The sequence below is a fragment of the Patagioenas fasciata genome, chromosome 1 (assembly GCF_037038585.1).
Source record: "Patagioenas fasciata isolate bPatFas1 chromosome 1, bPatFas1.hap1, whole genome shotgun sequence".
NCBI lineage: Eukaryota > Metazoa > Chordata > Aves > Columbiformes > Columbidae > Patagioenas > Patagioenas fasciata.
Genome location: NC_092520.1, coordinates 209,092,466 through 209,110,339, shown reverse-complemented (window position 1 = coordinate 209,110,339; position 17,874 = coordinate 209,092,466). Strand labels below are relative to the sequence as shown.

At 40.8% G+C, this 17,874-nt stretch overlaps 1 protein-coding gene across 14 annotated transcripts in view; it reads left to right on the top strand.

The window, feature by feature from the left end:
• The window catches only part of CELF2 (CUGBP Elav-like family member 2), a 558,210-nt gene that overhangs the window by 413,286 nt on the left and 127,050 nt on the right, over window positions 1-17,874 (top strand). For 13 of the 14 annotated variants that reach the window (XM_071803529.1, XM_071803523.1, XM_071803521.1 and 10 more), the window contains one exon: window positions 11,203-11,399. In XM_071803529.1, the coding sequence (XP_071659630.1) occupies window positions 11,222-11,399 (178 nt within the window). In that variant the 5' untranslated portion in view covers window positions 11,203-11,221. Of the gene's footprint in view, window positions 1-10,909; window positions 11,036-11,202; window positions 11,400-17,874 lie in introns of those variants that run through there. The other variant, XM_071803527.1, reaches the window with a different exon arrangement.

Sequence of the window (17,874 nt, the reverse complement as noted above, 5' to 3'; positions counted from 1 at the left end):
TGAAAAAAGCAACTCTTGATTTCACTGCTGTCCAATGATCTGAGGAGAGCTGAGCTCTGCTCTACAGAAAGACTGGGCACTTTTCCAACTCCCCTTTTCTGCCCCTGAAAACCTGGCTGGACAAAGACGATTTCCATACTCCTCTCTGAAGAGCTACGAAGTACTTCCCAGATAACATTCATGTTTTCCTCTACTAAACAGGCAGAATTTAGAAGAGGTAGGAGAAAGAGAGGTGTTCTGTTGAGAGATGGAGAAAAAGATCAAAGAACTTTGCCCTCGATCCCACACCCCTGCTATATTTTCCATTTAAATGGCAAAGTCAGCTTGCCTCCTGCCCTGTGTGCAGATATTCAATTGAGCTACAGCTTCATAAGGTTATTCATCCGGATAACTTTTGAGAACTTTCCTACTCTTCACAATGTTGTGCCTGCCCACAGACTTCACCCTCAAGCCTTGAAAGGGATAAAGATTTTCTTCCTTCTTTGCTTGTGTATTTAAGATTTTGCCCTTCTCTGCCACTAAACCAAGCCTGGTGCTGATTTTCAATTTCATCATTTTATCTGTAGCCTCTCTAACACTCAGTTAATTCCAGAACGTGCTGTACTGGAGGATTGACTCTACCTGAAAGAGTTACAAAGGCATAAGGAGAATCAGGCAAGGCACTAAAATTCCCAAGGGCAAAAAGTAGGGTGAGGAGAGATGGGAACAACCTCTAGCACCTCTTGGTTCTCCAGCCAGAGGCAACACCACCTAATGAATATGCACTGAATATCTTAGCACATTTTATCCACCTGCAAAAATTGCCCTGTAGTCCTCCAGGGTGGGATTGCCCCACTCCTAGTTTCTGATAAATTGACAAAGTGAAACCTTGAGTACTGAAATAGCTGAACTCCCTCCTCTTCTCTTGGCCACTGGTGGAAATCCACCCTGCCCAGACAAAATGCTTGATTCATTGAAATGAAGCATGATGGTCTGCATTTTCCTCTGTGCTGTAGAAATCAGCTTCATCACCTCTTTGAGCTCCGGTTCACAAAAACCTTTCCATGTGTGGAAAGTAAAAAGTTGGCTATGGTCCTTCAAAGATGACTGGCAGCTGCTGTGTGGTTTCTACAGGCTTGGTGAGCGCAGAAGCAGGTCAAGACCACACCATGTTGTAGTCTGCAGTGTTCACGGTTGTTGCCTCAGCAGCATCGCGTTAAACCCATCGTATCCCAAGATGTGGTGGACCAGCCACCCTAATCTAAGCACGTACGATACCCGAGAGCTCTCATAGCGTGTGCAGTGTTTATGTATATGTTATTAGTGTTTCCACTGAGGTCTGCATCTTTCTAACAGCTCGCTGCAGCTGTATTTGTGCATTATAAAATAGCATGCTTTAAAGTGCCTTGTGAAGCAGATCTTTCCAGCCTCGCGTTGTAAGGAACCAAGTCACACCATGCAGAAGTGTGTCTGCGCGTGTCAGCAAAGTGCTTTTTTGGAGTGGTAGCTCAGTGCAAAAATTTCAAAAGGAATCAGGCAATTAAATTTCAAACTCACATCTCTTCTGCTTGTTAGGAATTCATTGTTTCACACAGATGCAATGCTTCCTTTTGTGTCACGTATCTTCTATATACACAAATTCATTTTAATTTTTTAATATTGTCTTTTCCTGTTTTGCAGAATTTTTTCTTTCTTTTTCTGGACAGGTTATACATATGCTAATAGAAATATGCCTATTATTTGAAGCATAGTTCTGCTTGTCAATGAAGCTTCATTAACACCGTTATCACTGCCTGACATTTATCTTATAATTTTCCAGAGTTGACTGTTACATCTCCATGGAAACCCAAATTGCAATTGAAACAAGTGAGATAATAAAGGCATCCATAGAGGATTGACAGTATGCAAGCCCACAGCGTTTGCAGGCTACACTTGTTTATAGTTCCTTAGATAAATCCATCGCAGTGGAGATTTTTACTACCTGTCTCCTGTCTTTCGATGATTGCTGCTTATTGCAAGGTTTAGAACAGCACATTTTTTATTTTGCTTTTTAATTAGAGCAGTAAATTTTATTGGACTCACCAAGGGAGGTATTGAAGTTATAAATTCTACTGTGATTTTTTTTGGATGAAATGTTAAGTTTTTCATATATTATTTTAGCGCTGTATAGACTGATGCATTCTTAGGTTGGTTTGAAGCAGACAAAACTAACGGTGTGTTCTTTTGCTTTGCTGACTCTTTCAGTATGCAAGAAGAACCTTTTTTTTCTATACCTAAGGACTTGAGCTCTCAAAGTTCGTGACTCTAAATCAATTTAGATGGTGCCTCAAAGCATAGAGTCATGAAACTGGAGTGGGTCCAGAGTGAATTAATCTGAAATTAATTTGATTTTGAAAGGCTCCATCTGCCTGTGTTTGGAAAAGGCATTTAGACAGATATATAAACAAATGATCATCTGTATTCTATACGCCAGATGTGGTGTCAAAAAAATAAAGAAATTGTTTTAAAAAAATTAGCTGAGGGGGGTTTTGCTATAACGATGCTCAACTTGTTAAAATTACAATTGCATCACACTTTGGACAATAATCTTTTCTTATATTCAGATTTGTAAAAGGGGAGAGCATGGGAGAGCTTGGTAGGATATTTTGTTTTAAGTAAGAAAATTGAATGTCACAGCTTGCTTTAATTGTCTATTTGAGATCTCACATAAATAAGCGCAGCTAAGCGAAATTGGCTGTGCCCTTAATACGAGCAGTGCTGTGATCTTCCATTCCCTTTTTAAGGCAGCTATTTAGGTAAAGCAGCCATGTAGGCCATGAGCCGTTGGCCGCCCTCTCTTTGGGCAGACATTTTTGGGCCCTATGAGAATTGCTACCCATGCTTTGTGGAGCTCAGCTGGGAGTGGGTCTGAGCGTGTGTGCGCACACGAGGGTGCCAGTCTTGAAATATGTTAGACTCTGAATTACTGCTTGCAATAATCTGTTGGCTTTAGCGCACAAAACCACCGCTGTGTTTCAATACAAGTGTTTGGAGGACGTTTTTCCCATGCCCTCCATCCCTCAGCCCCAACTCCAGGATGCAGTTGGCCATGCACTAGACAAATCCTTGCAAACCTCAGAAGAACTTGCAAATAACTGCCAACCTGGACACAAAACTTGCTGAAATGGTCATGTCATTAATTATCAAATAAAAAGCAATTTTTTTGAAGTTTTTGGGGGGCAAAGGAAGAAGGGAATTGACTAACAACTTCTTAAATTTGGAGCAATAACTGTGTGAAATGTGGAGAGAGAGACCGAGGTTGTTGACAAGAAAACAGATGGTCCTACGTGTCCTGAATTTTAAAAGCCTGGTACTATTCTAATTCGGTTGTTGACATGTCACAAATACATAAGCATTTGGGTGTAATCAAATACTTTTTTTTTTTAAGTGATACCGATAAATGTTTCCTGCCACACAAAAAGAAGTATGCTTCATTGCAAATATGTGTAATCAGTAAAGCAAGGCATTAATAATCCACACCATTAATATTGAGTAGTCAGCTACTTTAGACTCAACTTCACATGAAAAATTATGTCAGTTGGTGCTCCAAAACTGTAACACAATTGTGCAAGTGCATGAGCGCTCTCTCCTGTTACTGTCCAATTTTGGTAATGTGGAGAGGGCCCCTTTGCAATTTGAGACCCTTTTAGACATAGCACAGATAATTACTCTGGAGGAAGTTGGTGAGGAGCACAACAGGAGTGGAACAGTAAGTTGCAGGTGTTGCTCGCGAGCATCGTAGTTGTGGTGACTTGCCAGGGTTCTCTTCCTGCCGTAACAGAGATCAGTTTAAAGACAGAAAAATTATAATTGTTTTGTTAATGCTAAGCTCTCCAGATCAAAACCAGATGTGCACACGCCCATTTGGGAGTTGGCCAACAGAAAGCAGATATTTTAAAATCATGACTTAGGTATTTATCAGTCATGCCTTAACTCTCGCAACGCTTTTCTCCTGCCGTGTAGAGTTAGAAATGCAGTTACCTTACACCTGATGGAGACTGACCCAAGCTTTTCTGAGGGTTTAACATACACAACAAATTCTGCCCAGGAATACAGCAAAAATGACTTCTTGGGTGGTTGCCTAAGCTGAGGTCTATGCTGCACAACATCGTTGCTTGAAGGACCTCATCTGACCTTGAACTAATTAGTTCCTAAAACCCACAGGAAGGCCTGGAAGAACTGGGTCAGAGGTTATTACACAGCTCTCAGTGTAGATTTCCAAACACATATTTTAGTGATTCTTATAATGTATCTTTAGAAATTTGTGATCCTCACCCATAACTGAACAAGAAGGGGAACAAACCCAAGAAAGTAAGGGTTGAGTTGGAGTGGGTTTGGCTTTCTTCAGCCACTAAAGGACTGTTATCTGTCACTGTTGAGCTTCCACTAGTTTCAGTGTAGTAAAATCTATGGGTCAGTGTATGCAAATCCTTAGAGATAACAAAACTAGACCATTGTAAGTTGTATCAGCATAAACAAAAAGATGCTTCCCAGTTCAGACCTGTACAGATGGTGTGTTTAATTGTTTCCTTCCACTATTGGATGAACTAGCAATGATTTTTTAATTGGTTTCCAAAATAGAGGACCTTAGAAAAACCCAAACCCCTTCCTTTTCCTGTTTGCCTTCATTTCTACACTAATTCAGTCTCTTGTTTACATGTATATGAGTGTATGTGTATAAACTAAATATAAAAGATGTATTTTAACTTCTATGAGTTCTCCACTTCTGTCTGTATATAACATAAACACACAGTTAAGCACTCCTGCATGTTCTAAAAAATAATTGGCTTGATAAAAAATAGGTCCATATATCAGAGATAAGATATAAGACCATCCAAAGCCACCACATTAAGTATCTTTGTTTAAAAAGATGTATTTGAATTGTAAGGCTTTTGGGAAGATGTGATGCAGCATATGTACAAAGCTTTTGCAAACTTACCATTGCTTGACTTTACAGTTCTAGCAAACATTGTCAAAAGCAGGACATTAAAATAACACCATCTGGTAGTTTTAAACACTCATACAAAGTGTATCCAGAGTTTTGGTTGAAAGACCAGCCTTAAATCAGACAGGTTTGAAATGGAGCTTGTGCAGCACAATGGAGGCTGAGCACCCAAACAGTCAGCAGTATGTCCAGTTGAATGTTCATCCATGGGCACAGTGGAGGTTGCAGCCAGCTGGGAACAAACCCTTCCTAATTTGCTTTGGTGAGCACAACTCTGAGGATAATTTTAGGAAGTGAAGAAGCCTTAGGACAAAGGAGTGTTTGTGCTCTGAACTGCACCAAGAGCTGCAAAGCTAATTGCATTTTAACATAGCTCTTATTTCTATTTCCTTTTGTATCCTTGATCTCTTCCTGTGATACTATCTATGCCATCTATGCCTCTAAAGAACTATGTGCTTTATCCCGAGTGCGCTCAGCTCTCTTCTGATGTTACTCTAGTGTGTATATTGTTCAATACTCTCCCAATTCATATTGTTCTCAATACCATGCATTCTGACCTACCTGTTTGAAAGATGAATCCTCTCTGCTGCTACTTCTCCTAACCCAAATTTATCCCATCAAAACATTTTTCAAGGCAGGAAAAGCTATTTTTCACATCTGTTTTCCTCTGTGATGGGGCAATACTTCCTTACCTTATCTAAACTCTGCATTTAAGGCATTAAGGTGATTACATGTACTTCATTTGGAATTAATCAGAAAACAAGCATCCTGTATAGTAACAATGGTTTGCCATGTTTTGTATGATGTAATATATGGAGAGAGTTAGCAAAGCTGAGCTGCAGCTAGTCACTGACTCCACCAGAAAAATGGCTGTGAATTTTAAGTAATCAGGGCAGTAAAAAGGACTCCATTGTCTTAGGCAACATTACGCCTTCACAGATAATTTCTGCCAATGTCAAGGCAACACAAGAAAGAACAAACACCTTTGCATTTACCATTCTGTGCTTACACGAGCACTTGAGTATTATTAACTATTGAGAAGAATAAAATCTGAGCATTGCATGTCAGGTATTAAAAGCCATAAGTGTTGGTAGATAGTTAATGTGTGTGTATGAGTGCAAGTGCGGTTGCTCTCTGCTGGATGGATGAAGAATCGCTCAGCTCTTTGTGAAAGGCTTTATGGGCTTGTAAGATGGAGCAAGGGAGAATGTCTTGGGAGCTCAGATTTTCAGTATCCCTCCTGCAATTGCACTTGGCCTTCGAGTGTAGCAGAATGGCAGCTTTGCCAGTCTTACAGCTACTAAGATGTCAGTCCTGCCGATCGGTGCAGGGAAGCCTGGAGAAAATTATTTTGTGAACATAACTGCATGCATAGGACAAAATGTCCTGGCATTTGCTGCTTTGTTCATTGGATGTGATGTCAGGTTCATTTAACAACTGCTGTTACAGATATATGTTACTTAATAATCATTATTAGTATTGTTAGGATTTGATAGTTCTGCCAAAAACTATACAAGACACTACAGCAGGAGCAGTTAATGATTTTTGAAACATCACCTTTCCTCCCGGCTGCTTTTGAGCAACTGCGCTGTAAAAATGCTGATGGGCCAGAAAACTTCTGGAGATAACCTTTTTTTTTTCTGCAAACACAGAGACCTGGTCATTTACAGCTTAAAAACATGAAACGGCTTCTTTTGTTGTTTGTCAGAGGTTCTGGCCCTTGTTTTGCTGGCCAAAATCCAATTTAGGTAATTACATTCTGTGTCTATAAATCGCAACCCCCTGCAGTTTTCAATTGGGTATGGTATTGTTCTACTCTTCCTGGCTGAAACTGTTGTGCGATAATGCTCCATGTCATTAAACAGCTGCCGTCTGTCACCTTATGATGAAGTCATTCCTCTCTAAACAATGAGTTTATAAAGCCCTTTTGGGTCCTTCCAGATAAAATTGGCTCATAAACCAGCAATTATGATCTGTCGTGTACAGTAAGGTGATGCTTGTTCGTCTCTCTTGACAGCAGTTGGAGTCCTTCAAACGGGTAGTGTCCCTTTTGTCAGCTTGTGTGATACCATAGCAGTGCCTCCGCAGCTCAGATGTAAATATTTATTACTCTAAAACTCTGATGCCTGTACCTACCTCTGTGCTGGGGTTGATTTAGCAGTGCTTGCACTTGGAACCCATTTGTTATCGTGTTCTTGGTGTTATGTTGACTCTTAGAGGGAACGTAGCGTCCTTCTACTGATGTCTTATATCATGGAACATGAAAAAAGCAAATCCCCAGCAAAATGGTAAAGATACTAGAACAGGGTGAGGGTTGAGATATGAATTAACCAAAACATAACAACAATAAGGGTTCTGGGTAGGTTTAAAAACAGATTTGAAAAATGGGTCTCACGTAAGCCCGTTTGGTGCCCATTAACAGATGTTTTTCAGCACCTGGCTTGACACTTTGTTCGTTAATGGAAATGGACATGGATTAATGCCAAAGCTCTTAACAGTGATGAATTTAAGAGAGTCCCTTTTGATCCAGACTTTGTTTCTGAAGTCCACCCCTCTCAGTCAGTTCACTTTTAGCAGTCTTACAATAATTACAGATATGAATGGGAGAGACGGAGACGATGTCTGCTATTTTTTCTGGTGCTCCTGCTTAAGCAGCAGTGATATTAAAACAGTCTCGAGCCAGAGAGTGGCTCAAAGAGTGGCCCTGTCAACTTGTTGAAATGATGGAATGGTAGTTAGGTTATTAGAAGGAAAATTGGCACAAATTGAGAGAGAGGATGCTCTGGCAGCAACCACAAGCAGCCAGAGACTCAGTGGCTTAATCTCTGCCCTCGAGCTGCTCTCTACGATATAGATGACACCTTGTCAGTGAAGATGATGTGCTGGGTCACCCCTGAGTCCAATGGGCTAAATTGGCCATGGAGGGAAGGATTGCTGTGGTGTAGAGACAGCAAGCCACAGAATCTCTTGATTTTTTCTTTCATTTTTTTTAATGTATGTCATCATTTGGGTAGTGACAGTAATTGTCAAGGGATCCCATTCTCATTAGTGTCCCCTAGACACAGCTATCTCTGTACGCTTGTGCTTTCAAGAAATAGTCCTAAGCTTTTGCAAGGATTGCTTTGCCTCCTCTTGGAAAGTTTCATGCATGGTTTCTCTTTTGCCGTGTTATTTCTTGGGTACAGCATGAGGGGAAGATGAGGGAAGGAAAGAGACGCTTCCTCTGAGAGCCAATGTGTGTTGGCAAACTGTTGGAGACTAAGAGGTCCTGGCACAAAGCAATAATGTCCATTGGTTGAAGATGAAGGTTGGGAAAGGATAAGGAAATTCATCTTCAGCAGAGATTATTTGCAAGGGATCAAGAATATTTCACTGGATTTTGTTTTGACCCCAGAAGCTCTGTGACAGCTGAACTGACAGGCAAGGCTGCTGTAAGGTTGTGTTCCTCAGTGGAACCTTCAAGTTCCATGGAATCTATAAATTTTGTTTTTTTTCCCATTGCTATCTTTATGTTATTTTATTTACTTGTTCAGTTTGTCTGCATTGTCTGTAGTCCAGCAGCTACTACTGGAGCTGGGTGAGGATGCTACTCAGAGTTCTATTGCTGCAACAGCACTCATGGACTCATCAAAACCCCAGCAGTGACAGAGGGATCCCTACTCCAAGATGCTGAAGTCAAAGGAAATGCAATTTGGAAAAGGAGCCCCATGTGTGCTTGCAGAAACGAGTGCACTCTGTATGGACTGAACTTACCTATCAACCCCCCAGCATGCTGGCAGCTCAGTGAAACCCCCTACATTGTGGCAGAAAAGGATTATAAAAAAAATCTAACTTATGCTTGGTTTTCTTCCCTAAATCTGCAAGAGTTAGTCCATTGGCAGAGTTGTCCATGGATGGTGGAATTTAGTCCAGAGAAGTTTTAAATTTCTTGCCCAAGTTAATTCAGGCAGCAAGTGACAAAACCTGTTCTCAGAGCTTTGCGTCACAGTGTACAGTAGCCGATGTGTGGAATCAAAACCTTTAGCCGTCTTTATCCAATAAAGCATTTAAGGAATATGATCAATGTAATTAAACTTCATTACCACCAAATTAAATAAAAGGCTTAAGCATTTTGTGGAATTATAAGAAAACTTGGCCTGTGCCTAAAACTTTAGCTCAAAAAAGGAACTTGATGCTAACAAGGTCATTAATCTGAGAAAACAGTTAGAAGTGTTTGGTTTTGTGGTTTCCTAAAAATTGGCTTATTAGCAATGGAAATTGTGATGTTCTTGGTGGTGAAGGTGGTTTGGGTAAAGGAAAAAGCAATCAAATAAATTCTTTATTAAACATGACCTTTACTGTAATTTTGGGCTGAAGTTGCCGTTGTGTATGGATTTCTCGAAGAAGGGATCCAAGAGAGAATAGATGAAGGGCCAAAATAGTGTGTAAGCATTTTCCTTGACTATCTTAAGCTACAGGTCAGGGATTTCCCTCCCCATCCCCCTCTTCCTTACTAGGGGGGTTGTTTAACAGAGTGGGTTTTACATAAAGGAATAGGAATGAGAAATAGTGGAGTGATTTACTAGAGGTGTGAACGTCACACAGGTGCTTACTGCTTTGTGAAAGTCTCGAAAGTTGTTCCCATGGGGTATCATTCAAGTAAGACAATGAAGGTTTTTCTGTTTCTTGGAGATTTTGGGCTGGTGGGTCATTGGTTGGTTGGTTTGGTTTGGCTTAAGTGTTATGTATGTACAGAAAAAGCAGTTTCTAGGGCCTGGAGAACGCATGATTGCTCCAGGTGTGCTTATGACCTGTAGAGCATCTTCAAAATGAAGACCATGTGTAAGACAAGACAGGGTATTTGTGCATGAAACTTCAAGTAAAAAGTTGGACTAAATCCTTCAGTCTCTTATTCAGGCAAGGCTGTCACTAGAATCAGTAGGAATTTTGCCTTATAAAAGAGTGTGATGAATCTCATTGTCTGCTGATCCACTTCACAAGTGATGATCCAGCTTCTCGTTGTTGGTTTAAAATGTGCCTTTCACATAACTTTCTCCTTCCTGCAGTAAGCAGGGAAAGTGCTAAAATTAATATGGGCATATTAATGTGTTCAGGTGAATTATGCTTTCCTTGGTGGAAAGATGGGGGGAAATGCTTTAGAAGTCACATCTAATTCATGTTCTTTTTTGAAACCAAAGCATCCAAAAATTATCACTTATGGAATCTCTAGCCAAATAAGTACTTGAAATTATTGTCCTTAATTATCAATAATGGCACGAGGGTTTTTTTGTATTTTTTAATTCTGTTCAGTATTTAAAATTAATTTGTTTTCCTTCTAAGAGTACAGCTCTTCCTAAAACATAAAATGCCATTTACCTGACAGAGCAGGTTGGGTTTTGCTACCAAGTTCTTTTCCTCTGCAAAAGTATTTGGTTATTTTGAACTTTGATATACATCTTGAAATCAGATAGGCTAACAATTTAATTTACAGAGTGTGAAAAATTTCAAAAATCTAATGTCCATTTGCAGGGAGGAAAACTTTTTGAAGCAGCATTTTGATTTTTGCAACAATGTAGGCAATTTTGCCACTGCCTTGTTTTTTTGAGTTGTGCTTTTTTTTTTTTTTAATGCCAGGATGCAATAAACAATGTGCTTTAAACTGGAGCTTTCCAGACTGTTTTTCATTTCTAAAGAGCGTAGGCAACTAATCGGCAGCAACCAGCCGCATAGCTGGAGTGTTTTCCATTCTGGGCAATATCATACTAATTTGATGCACACATGGATGCTTCACACAATCTGCAAATTCATCGCTGGCATCTTGCATTAGTCATCTGACAGATTGCCAAGTGTTTCCTATTCCTTTCATGTGACTTTATTACAAAACACACACACGCTGCCTTATTTTTGCCAGTAGCCAGTTTAGCAAGAATTCACTGCAGCTCTGTTTACAACAGCCATGGAGAGAAATCTGCACTTACATGCAACTATTTTCTGCTTCAAAATGCAAAAGTCCCGGTTTGCATTTGGCCACTCTCTTCTTATATAATGACATTGAGCAGCAGCCTGCAGAGAAAACCAGACTCAATGAAAAATGTAATCGCATTGGGTTTTGTTCATAATACTTATGCTATTAATTAAATACTGTTGGGTTTTTTTTCTGCTTTGTGCCAATTGACATCATCTTCTGTATCCAGTGAACATGAAAACTGCGTAGTCTCCTAACTTGTCTTCCCTTTTTAATCTCCTTTTCCACTTTATAGTAACGGCACAGCTAACAAGATGAATGGAGCTTTGGATCATTCAGACCAACCAGACCCAGATGCCATTAAGATGTTTGTTGGACAGATTCCCCGTTCATGGTCGGAAAAAGAGTTAAAAGAACTTTTTGAGCCTTATGGAGCTGTCTACCAGATTAATGTTCTCCGAGACAGAAGTCAGAACCCTCCCCAAAGTAAAGGTACAGTAGTTGTGCTCTTTTTGCTTTCAGTTTTGTTTGGGTTTTTTTCTGGTGATCTTGTTTGCCTTCAGGATTTTCAGAGGGGTTTGCATTTGGGCTGTCTGTTTAGAAGCATACTGTGTTGAGCTATGCGGCAGTCCTAAGAAGAGAGGACTCCTGAATATCTATCGATTACTGTCTTCCTCTTCTTCTCAAATTGCAGTTTAAACATCTGTTATCTGGAAGCGTGCATTCCAACTGTGCAAAAAATAACAAAAGATTGCCGTCCTTGTTTAAATTATTATCGCCGAGAGACATGGAAACTTGAGTGGTCACTTTCTCAGGATTAGCTCATGAAAAACATAATTTTCTACTTCCTTTCGTTTCCTCTCTCTGCACCCCAGGTGGGAATAATTTTCAGGATACTGAAGGGGAGAAAGGATAGCAGTGGGCTCTTCCTATGTCATTGCTCCAGAGACAATACAAATTAAAAAATAGAGTCACCCTGCCCTTTTTCCAAAATCTGGTTGCTTTTTTGTGGTTATATTAAAGGATTGATTTTTGGCACTGGGATTTTTCCAAAAGAAAGCGTTGTTTTCCCTTCCCACATTTTTTTCCATATGCATGTGAAGTATTTGTCCTAACTATATTGCTTTCTTTAACTGTGCGCATTTAGTCATGTGAGAATTCTGTGTATTATTGTTATGTATGGCTACATAAGTATATATTTAGATATACTATATAAGTATATCGTGTGGACTGAAAGTGAATATTTTGTTTCACAAAATACATTTTTCTCCCTAACTGGCCATATACTTTCGTTTACACTTTGAGCTCTTCAGGGCTGGTACATAGAAGTGGTAGCACTACAAATGATTAGTGCGGCTCAGAGGTGTACCTAGATATGCATGTGTGCCTGGCTGTGAGGTTACTAGATATTTATTCATTCTTACTGCACTCCTGCCACTGCTTCTAAAAACCTTTAAAGCACACATGCTATGGAGAATATTACAAAATTATTTTGTGGGCTAGCAGCCAACCAACAGTGCAAAACAGCGCTCACTTGAGATTTCCAGTTCAGTGAGGGGCAATTGCTATTTCGTGAGGCCGGCAGCACAACTTTGGGTGCTCATGTGCTTCTGTGCGAAGTGCTGCCAAGGTTCAGCATTTCCTCCTTGCACTGGTATGGGGCAGAGGATCCCCTGAGTGGCTTCTTCTTTGCTGGCCCGATTTAAGTAGAATTGTCCTTTGAGTGATACTAATTCATTTTGGGTCGCTTGTGTACATCAGTTCCAGCTAAAAATCTGGCTCTTTTGCACCAGGTGTCGCACCAATGTCAGGGTGGGGGTTCATCTCACCATACATTGCTGCTGATCAAATCCCTGTAGTAGACTGGGGACAGAGTTTTTAGCGGGGCCTGTTGTGATTGGACAAGAGGTGATGGTTTTAAACTAAAAGAGGGGAAATTCAGGCCGGACACGAGGAAGAAATTTTTTACACAGAGGGTGGTAAAACCCTGTCCCAGGTTGCCCAGAGAGGTGGTGGATGCCCCATCCCTGGAGACATCCCAGACCAGGCTGGACGGGGCTCTGAGCAACCTGATCTGGTGAAGATGTCCCTACTCATGGCAGGGGTGGCACTGGATGAGCTTTGAAGGTCCCTTCCAACCCAAATTATTCTATGATTGCTCATTCCCACTGGTACTTCCAAAGCAGAAGGTATTTTTTGTCACAATGCTCCAGTGTAGTTCTGCTTCCAGCTGCCTCTGTTCCCTAGAATTGATGAATTATAGCATGCAGACCTCTGCTATGTTAGCACAGAGCCCTCACACAGTGTCTTTTTCTTGTAATGCTGGATAGGAGACAGCATTAAGAGGTCAAGCAACTGGATTTTCTGCAGTCCGGGCTGCTATGGATGAGCAAACTCCTACTTAGTTTAAACCACTAAAATGCTGAACTTTGAGACTCGTCCATTTAGAAGGAGCTGATTCCTGGGCCACAGAAATGCCTTCTCACTAAGCCGTAAATGAAGTGAGAATGATATTGTGGTTAGACAGAAGAAATCCATTGATTCCCATTTCTGTAGTGTTTTCCATTATACCGAACCTGTCTGTCAGGCAGCTGGAAGGCGCAGGGATTAAGCGTGGGTCATGCAAATCGTTGTAGGCTAATTATGAAGGCTTGTAGTCCCAATATTCAATATTCCTTTTCAAAAGTGGTTGGTTGGTTTCTTGTTGGTTTTGTTGGGATTTTTTGTGGGGTTTTTTTGTTGTTTTGTTGTGGGTTTTTTTGTTTTAGTTTGGTTTGCTGTTTTTCGCTTGTACTCTTTTCAGCCATGCGGAAATGATGCTTTTATGCCACTTTAGCCATTATATGTTTTAATGAGTAAATGAAATTAATCCTCAAGAAAAACAGAGTAACCTTCAGACTTATATTTCCCTGACACAGCAACAAGCTCCTCCAGTGGTGAGTTTTTCCCTTGGAAGCTTTGGTGGAGTGTGTCTCCATGCTGGCTCTGTCCTCCTTCCCAGCTGAGTCTGCCGGCAAGGTTGCTAGATATAGAAACCTCTTGAGTTTCTTGTGGCTATCTCTCGACTAGGAATGATCTTTATTTTCTTAATCCAGTAGCACAAAGGGTTCTGTGTGAGAGTTTGCTAAGAATGTTAGAAACAAACAAACCAAAAAAAAAGCCCTGAAAAATGTCTCATAGTCTTGTTGTCATCGTGATGCATGAGAAATACTTCGCTTGTGCTATCTAATTGGCATTTAATAATGAAGCTGAGTTTTGACTTTTTGTTCAGAGGCGTGGTCAACTTCCGTGCTCCTTCTCTGTAAACACCCACACAAAACAACTATTTGTATTTTATTTGACGTGAGGGGATTTGAGAAGTGCAAGGCAGTTTCTTACCCATGCTCTCTCTGCATCACCTCCAGTTTTGCAGAACAGTGGCATCAAGGGGACTTTGTGGTTGGATAATGCTGGAAAAGGCCAATCTTTCATTTCATTGCATGGCCATGGTTGTGTGTCTTGCAGGACATTCACAGGCTAGTGTCACCCAGAAATTGTCTCTAAATATTCTGCAAGCCATGAATTGCATAACAAAAATGCAAGTTGATGTTACTACACTGTGCAGGGGAGGGAGCGGTGGTTTGATTTCATTCTTTGAAGAAAGGCATCTCGATTTTTGAAGGATTTCTCTCTCACCAGACAAGGGCTGTGTATCTCTGTTAGCTTGGCCAAGAGGGCTTCTCCAAATTGGACTGAATTTTTTTTCTGATGATCTGTTTATGAAGCTGCAATCTGAGTCTCTCCCAATGCTGTCAAAAATAACCATAGGCTGCTTCTCTCTCTCCTGCTGTTATTAAGACTGTCTTTCATACCCTCCAACGACAGACGGCCTAGTTCATGTCTTTCCTTCTTTTTTGTATTGCTTGCCAGCTCTGCAAAGCTGAAGCTGGAGGAAGAGGAGGAAGACAGGTAGAAAGTTTTACTCTCTTTGGAAAACTAGAGAAAAACCATCTTATTTCCACAGTTATATTGCTGCTGATGCGAATGCTGAAACTCAGCTTTATTAACTGGGAACTGCAGGAATGGCTGCATTTCCATGGGTGGTGGCTGGAATTTAATATCCTCCATCGATAGGAAACTCCTCATGCTTTCCAGAGTTTGCAGTTCTCCAGTTGTTTTTGGATGTGTGAAAGAGCTCAACAAAGTCATTTGACTTTGTGTTTATCCTCTGTTGTTTTGTAAGGCTTTTTCCTCTTGCTGCAACAAGAGAAATCCGGGGGATTAAGTAAACTAAATAAAAAAAAAGCAGGAAATCCTGTAACACTGAAATAAATGGCACTTTTAGCTTCTGGGGGCTAAGGGGATTCAAAGTCTAGGCGGATCAGCCCTCTCTGCTCCCAATCCGGCTTGCTCCCTTTTTTTAACTTATTGTGGGTGGATAGATGACTTTTTTCAGAGTAATTGTTAAAGAGAGCTCCTGTAATACCTCAAATATAGTGACCTCTACACGAAGGCAGGATACACCGCCACCGAGATCCCTCTTTGCCCCCACTATTCTCCTAAGCTGGAAAGATTTCCCTGGCTGCTTTTTTTTGGAATCCCAAGTGCTGAAGCGAACAGATGGCACAAGGCTACTTCTGCCCTCTGAAATGCAGCAGAAGAGTCTTGGGCCGGATCCACAACGTCCTTTTGGTACCTTGCCCCTGTTTCTCTACCTGTTAATTCTTGCAGGGATCAAGGTCTTCTAAACCAGGGTTGTGAGCCTGAGCAGAAAGCAGGAGAGAGACACCCGTTTAACAACTAACTGTAGCCTTTTACAGATCCTTTAGCAGATTAGAGGGAGGCTGCTGAGTGAACAAGGATGTGCTGTAGTTAGAGGCCAGTGTTTATTATTATCCTATTTAACATGGTAATTTAAGTCTACCGGGAAGCATGCAGAGGAATCTGATAATGAGGCGTTCATCTGCTGCATACAGGAGAGACCTGATGGGCAAGGTATATAGGAGGCAGAACTCATGTGGCTTGTTTGGGTACCATTTTGGCTACAGTTTAGCTCTTAAAAAAAGCTCTTGAAGGCAGGAGGGACTGTTCCTCCCTTCCAGCAGGTCCCTGCTTAGGGTGCCCCGTTTTGTGTGTGGTTATAGGAGAAAAGGGAACTCGGGCAGCCCTGCACAGGAACAGAGGTGTGACACTCTGCCGGTCACACAAACCCATCGTGACTGTCCTAATCAGAAGCAAAGACATTCACCAACTGCTTCTTGCCTGTTCTTGCATCACCGCCCAGCCGGTTGCACGCTCCTGCGCCTTGAAGCTATTTCAATGCATTGTGTTTTGCAAAACTACTTCAGTTGCTCTTTAAAAGCTCCCTTCAGTCAGAACTCCAGGAGTCGGGGTTGCTGTACTAAATTTTGACTTATTTTGTGTTTTCAATGCACTCACAGGTCCACATGAATATTGTTTAGCTTTTGAGATCCGATGAGTTGCGTCATGAAAATATATGCTGTCGAAACTACAAGACTCAGGACCACTGCCATAATGCATGTGTGTTTTAGACTAAATTTTAGTGATTGTGGCTGAGAGATCTTCTGTTATAATCGCAGACTTGAAATCTTTTCATGCACTGAAAGAAAAAGTGCCTAGTGTTTTGGGTTTTTTTGGTTTTTAACAGGTGATTTGTGCACTATATGAAGTTTCATGTGACAAAGTCTGGCAAAAGCCAGATGTTGCTGCTAGATAAAACGGGAAGGAAGAGTGAATGATAAAGCTGAGTTTTCAGCTTCCAGTTTCTGGCTTTAGGGTGTTTAAATTTAAACCTTAAAGAACCTTAATTCCATCATTTTATATGGGTTAAAAGTAACATTATAAAATATATTATAGATATGAGCTGATTTTTATAAGAGGTAATTCTTATATGATGAATCTACTGGAGTTTTTCAAGAGGTTTCTCTGAAGGTGGACAGGTGTGAAATTGTGTATATAATCAAGCTGGATTTCCCAGGGGCATTTCACACAGTGTCACACAGGAGACTAATACATACGGTTGCTGGTAAAGCAGAGAAGGGCCCATTTTCAAATGGAGAAAGGAGCTGGTTAGATGATCGAGGGCAGATTAGAATGGGGGAAAGGTTACGGGCCAGGGAAAGAGAGGGGATGATGATTGGAGAGCAACAGGGACTGCTATTGGAGATCGATACTTTTTCACTCTCTATGTAAATGGCTTTGACAGAATGAACCACCAACTTGTTATCCAACTTTTTGGATCATGCAGAAGGGACTGGATGGGGGTGAAGGCACCTGGTGACCTGGAGAAAACAATCCAGTACAAAGAGATTCAGTTGGGTAAAACTAACCGTGAGCAAGAAGAGTAAATTTGAGTTTTGAGTGAACACGTATTGGATGACTGAAGATTTGGGAGCAGGAGAAGATTTGAAGAGTGCATATATCATAAAAGGACCGGCATTATGTTTTGTATCCATGTGGTCAAAAAGGCACAGAAAATATGAAGCTGTATAAGTGGAAGCATTGAATATAGCTTTCAAGGAAATACTGTGCCACTTAAAGAAGGATTTTTTTGATCACGTTTAAACTACAGTTACCAATATTTAGTACTATTCTATGGAAAAGGGCAAAGGTCCGGAGAAGAGCAGCGTGATTTTGTATGAAGTCAGGAAGGGTTAAGCCACGGTGAAAGGTTCAAGAAGGTTAACTTGTAAAGGGCTTCAAGCATTGACTTACAAGAAAGCTGAAAAGGGAAAAGCTGTGGAAGAATACAGGACTGTACCTTGGTTTGGAAAGAAAAAGTTATACTGGGATACATTTGAAGTTTCTGCTGTATGTTGAAGTGCATACTGAAGTCAAGAATAGGTAAGCGCTTTCAATTAATATTAAACCCAGAGACTGCACAGCATAAAATTTTGATTGAGAAACAGCAGGCCAATGGGAAAAAACCAAACAAACAAACGTAAAAATGTTCTTAAGTCAATTTTTT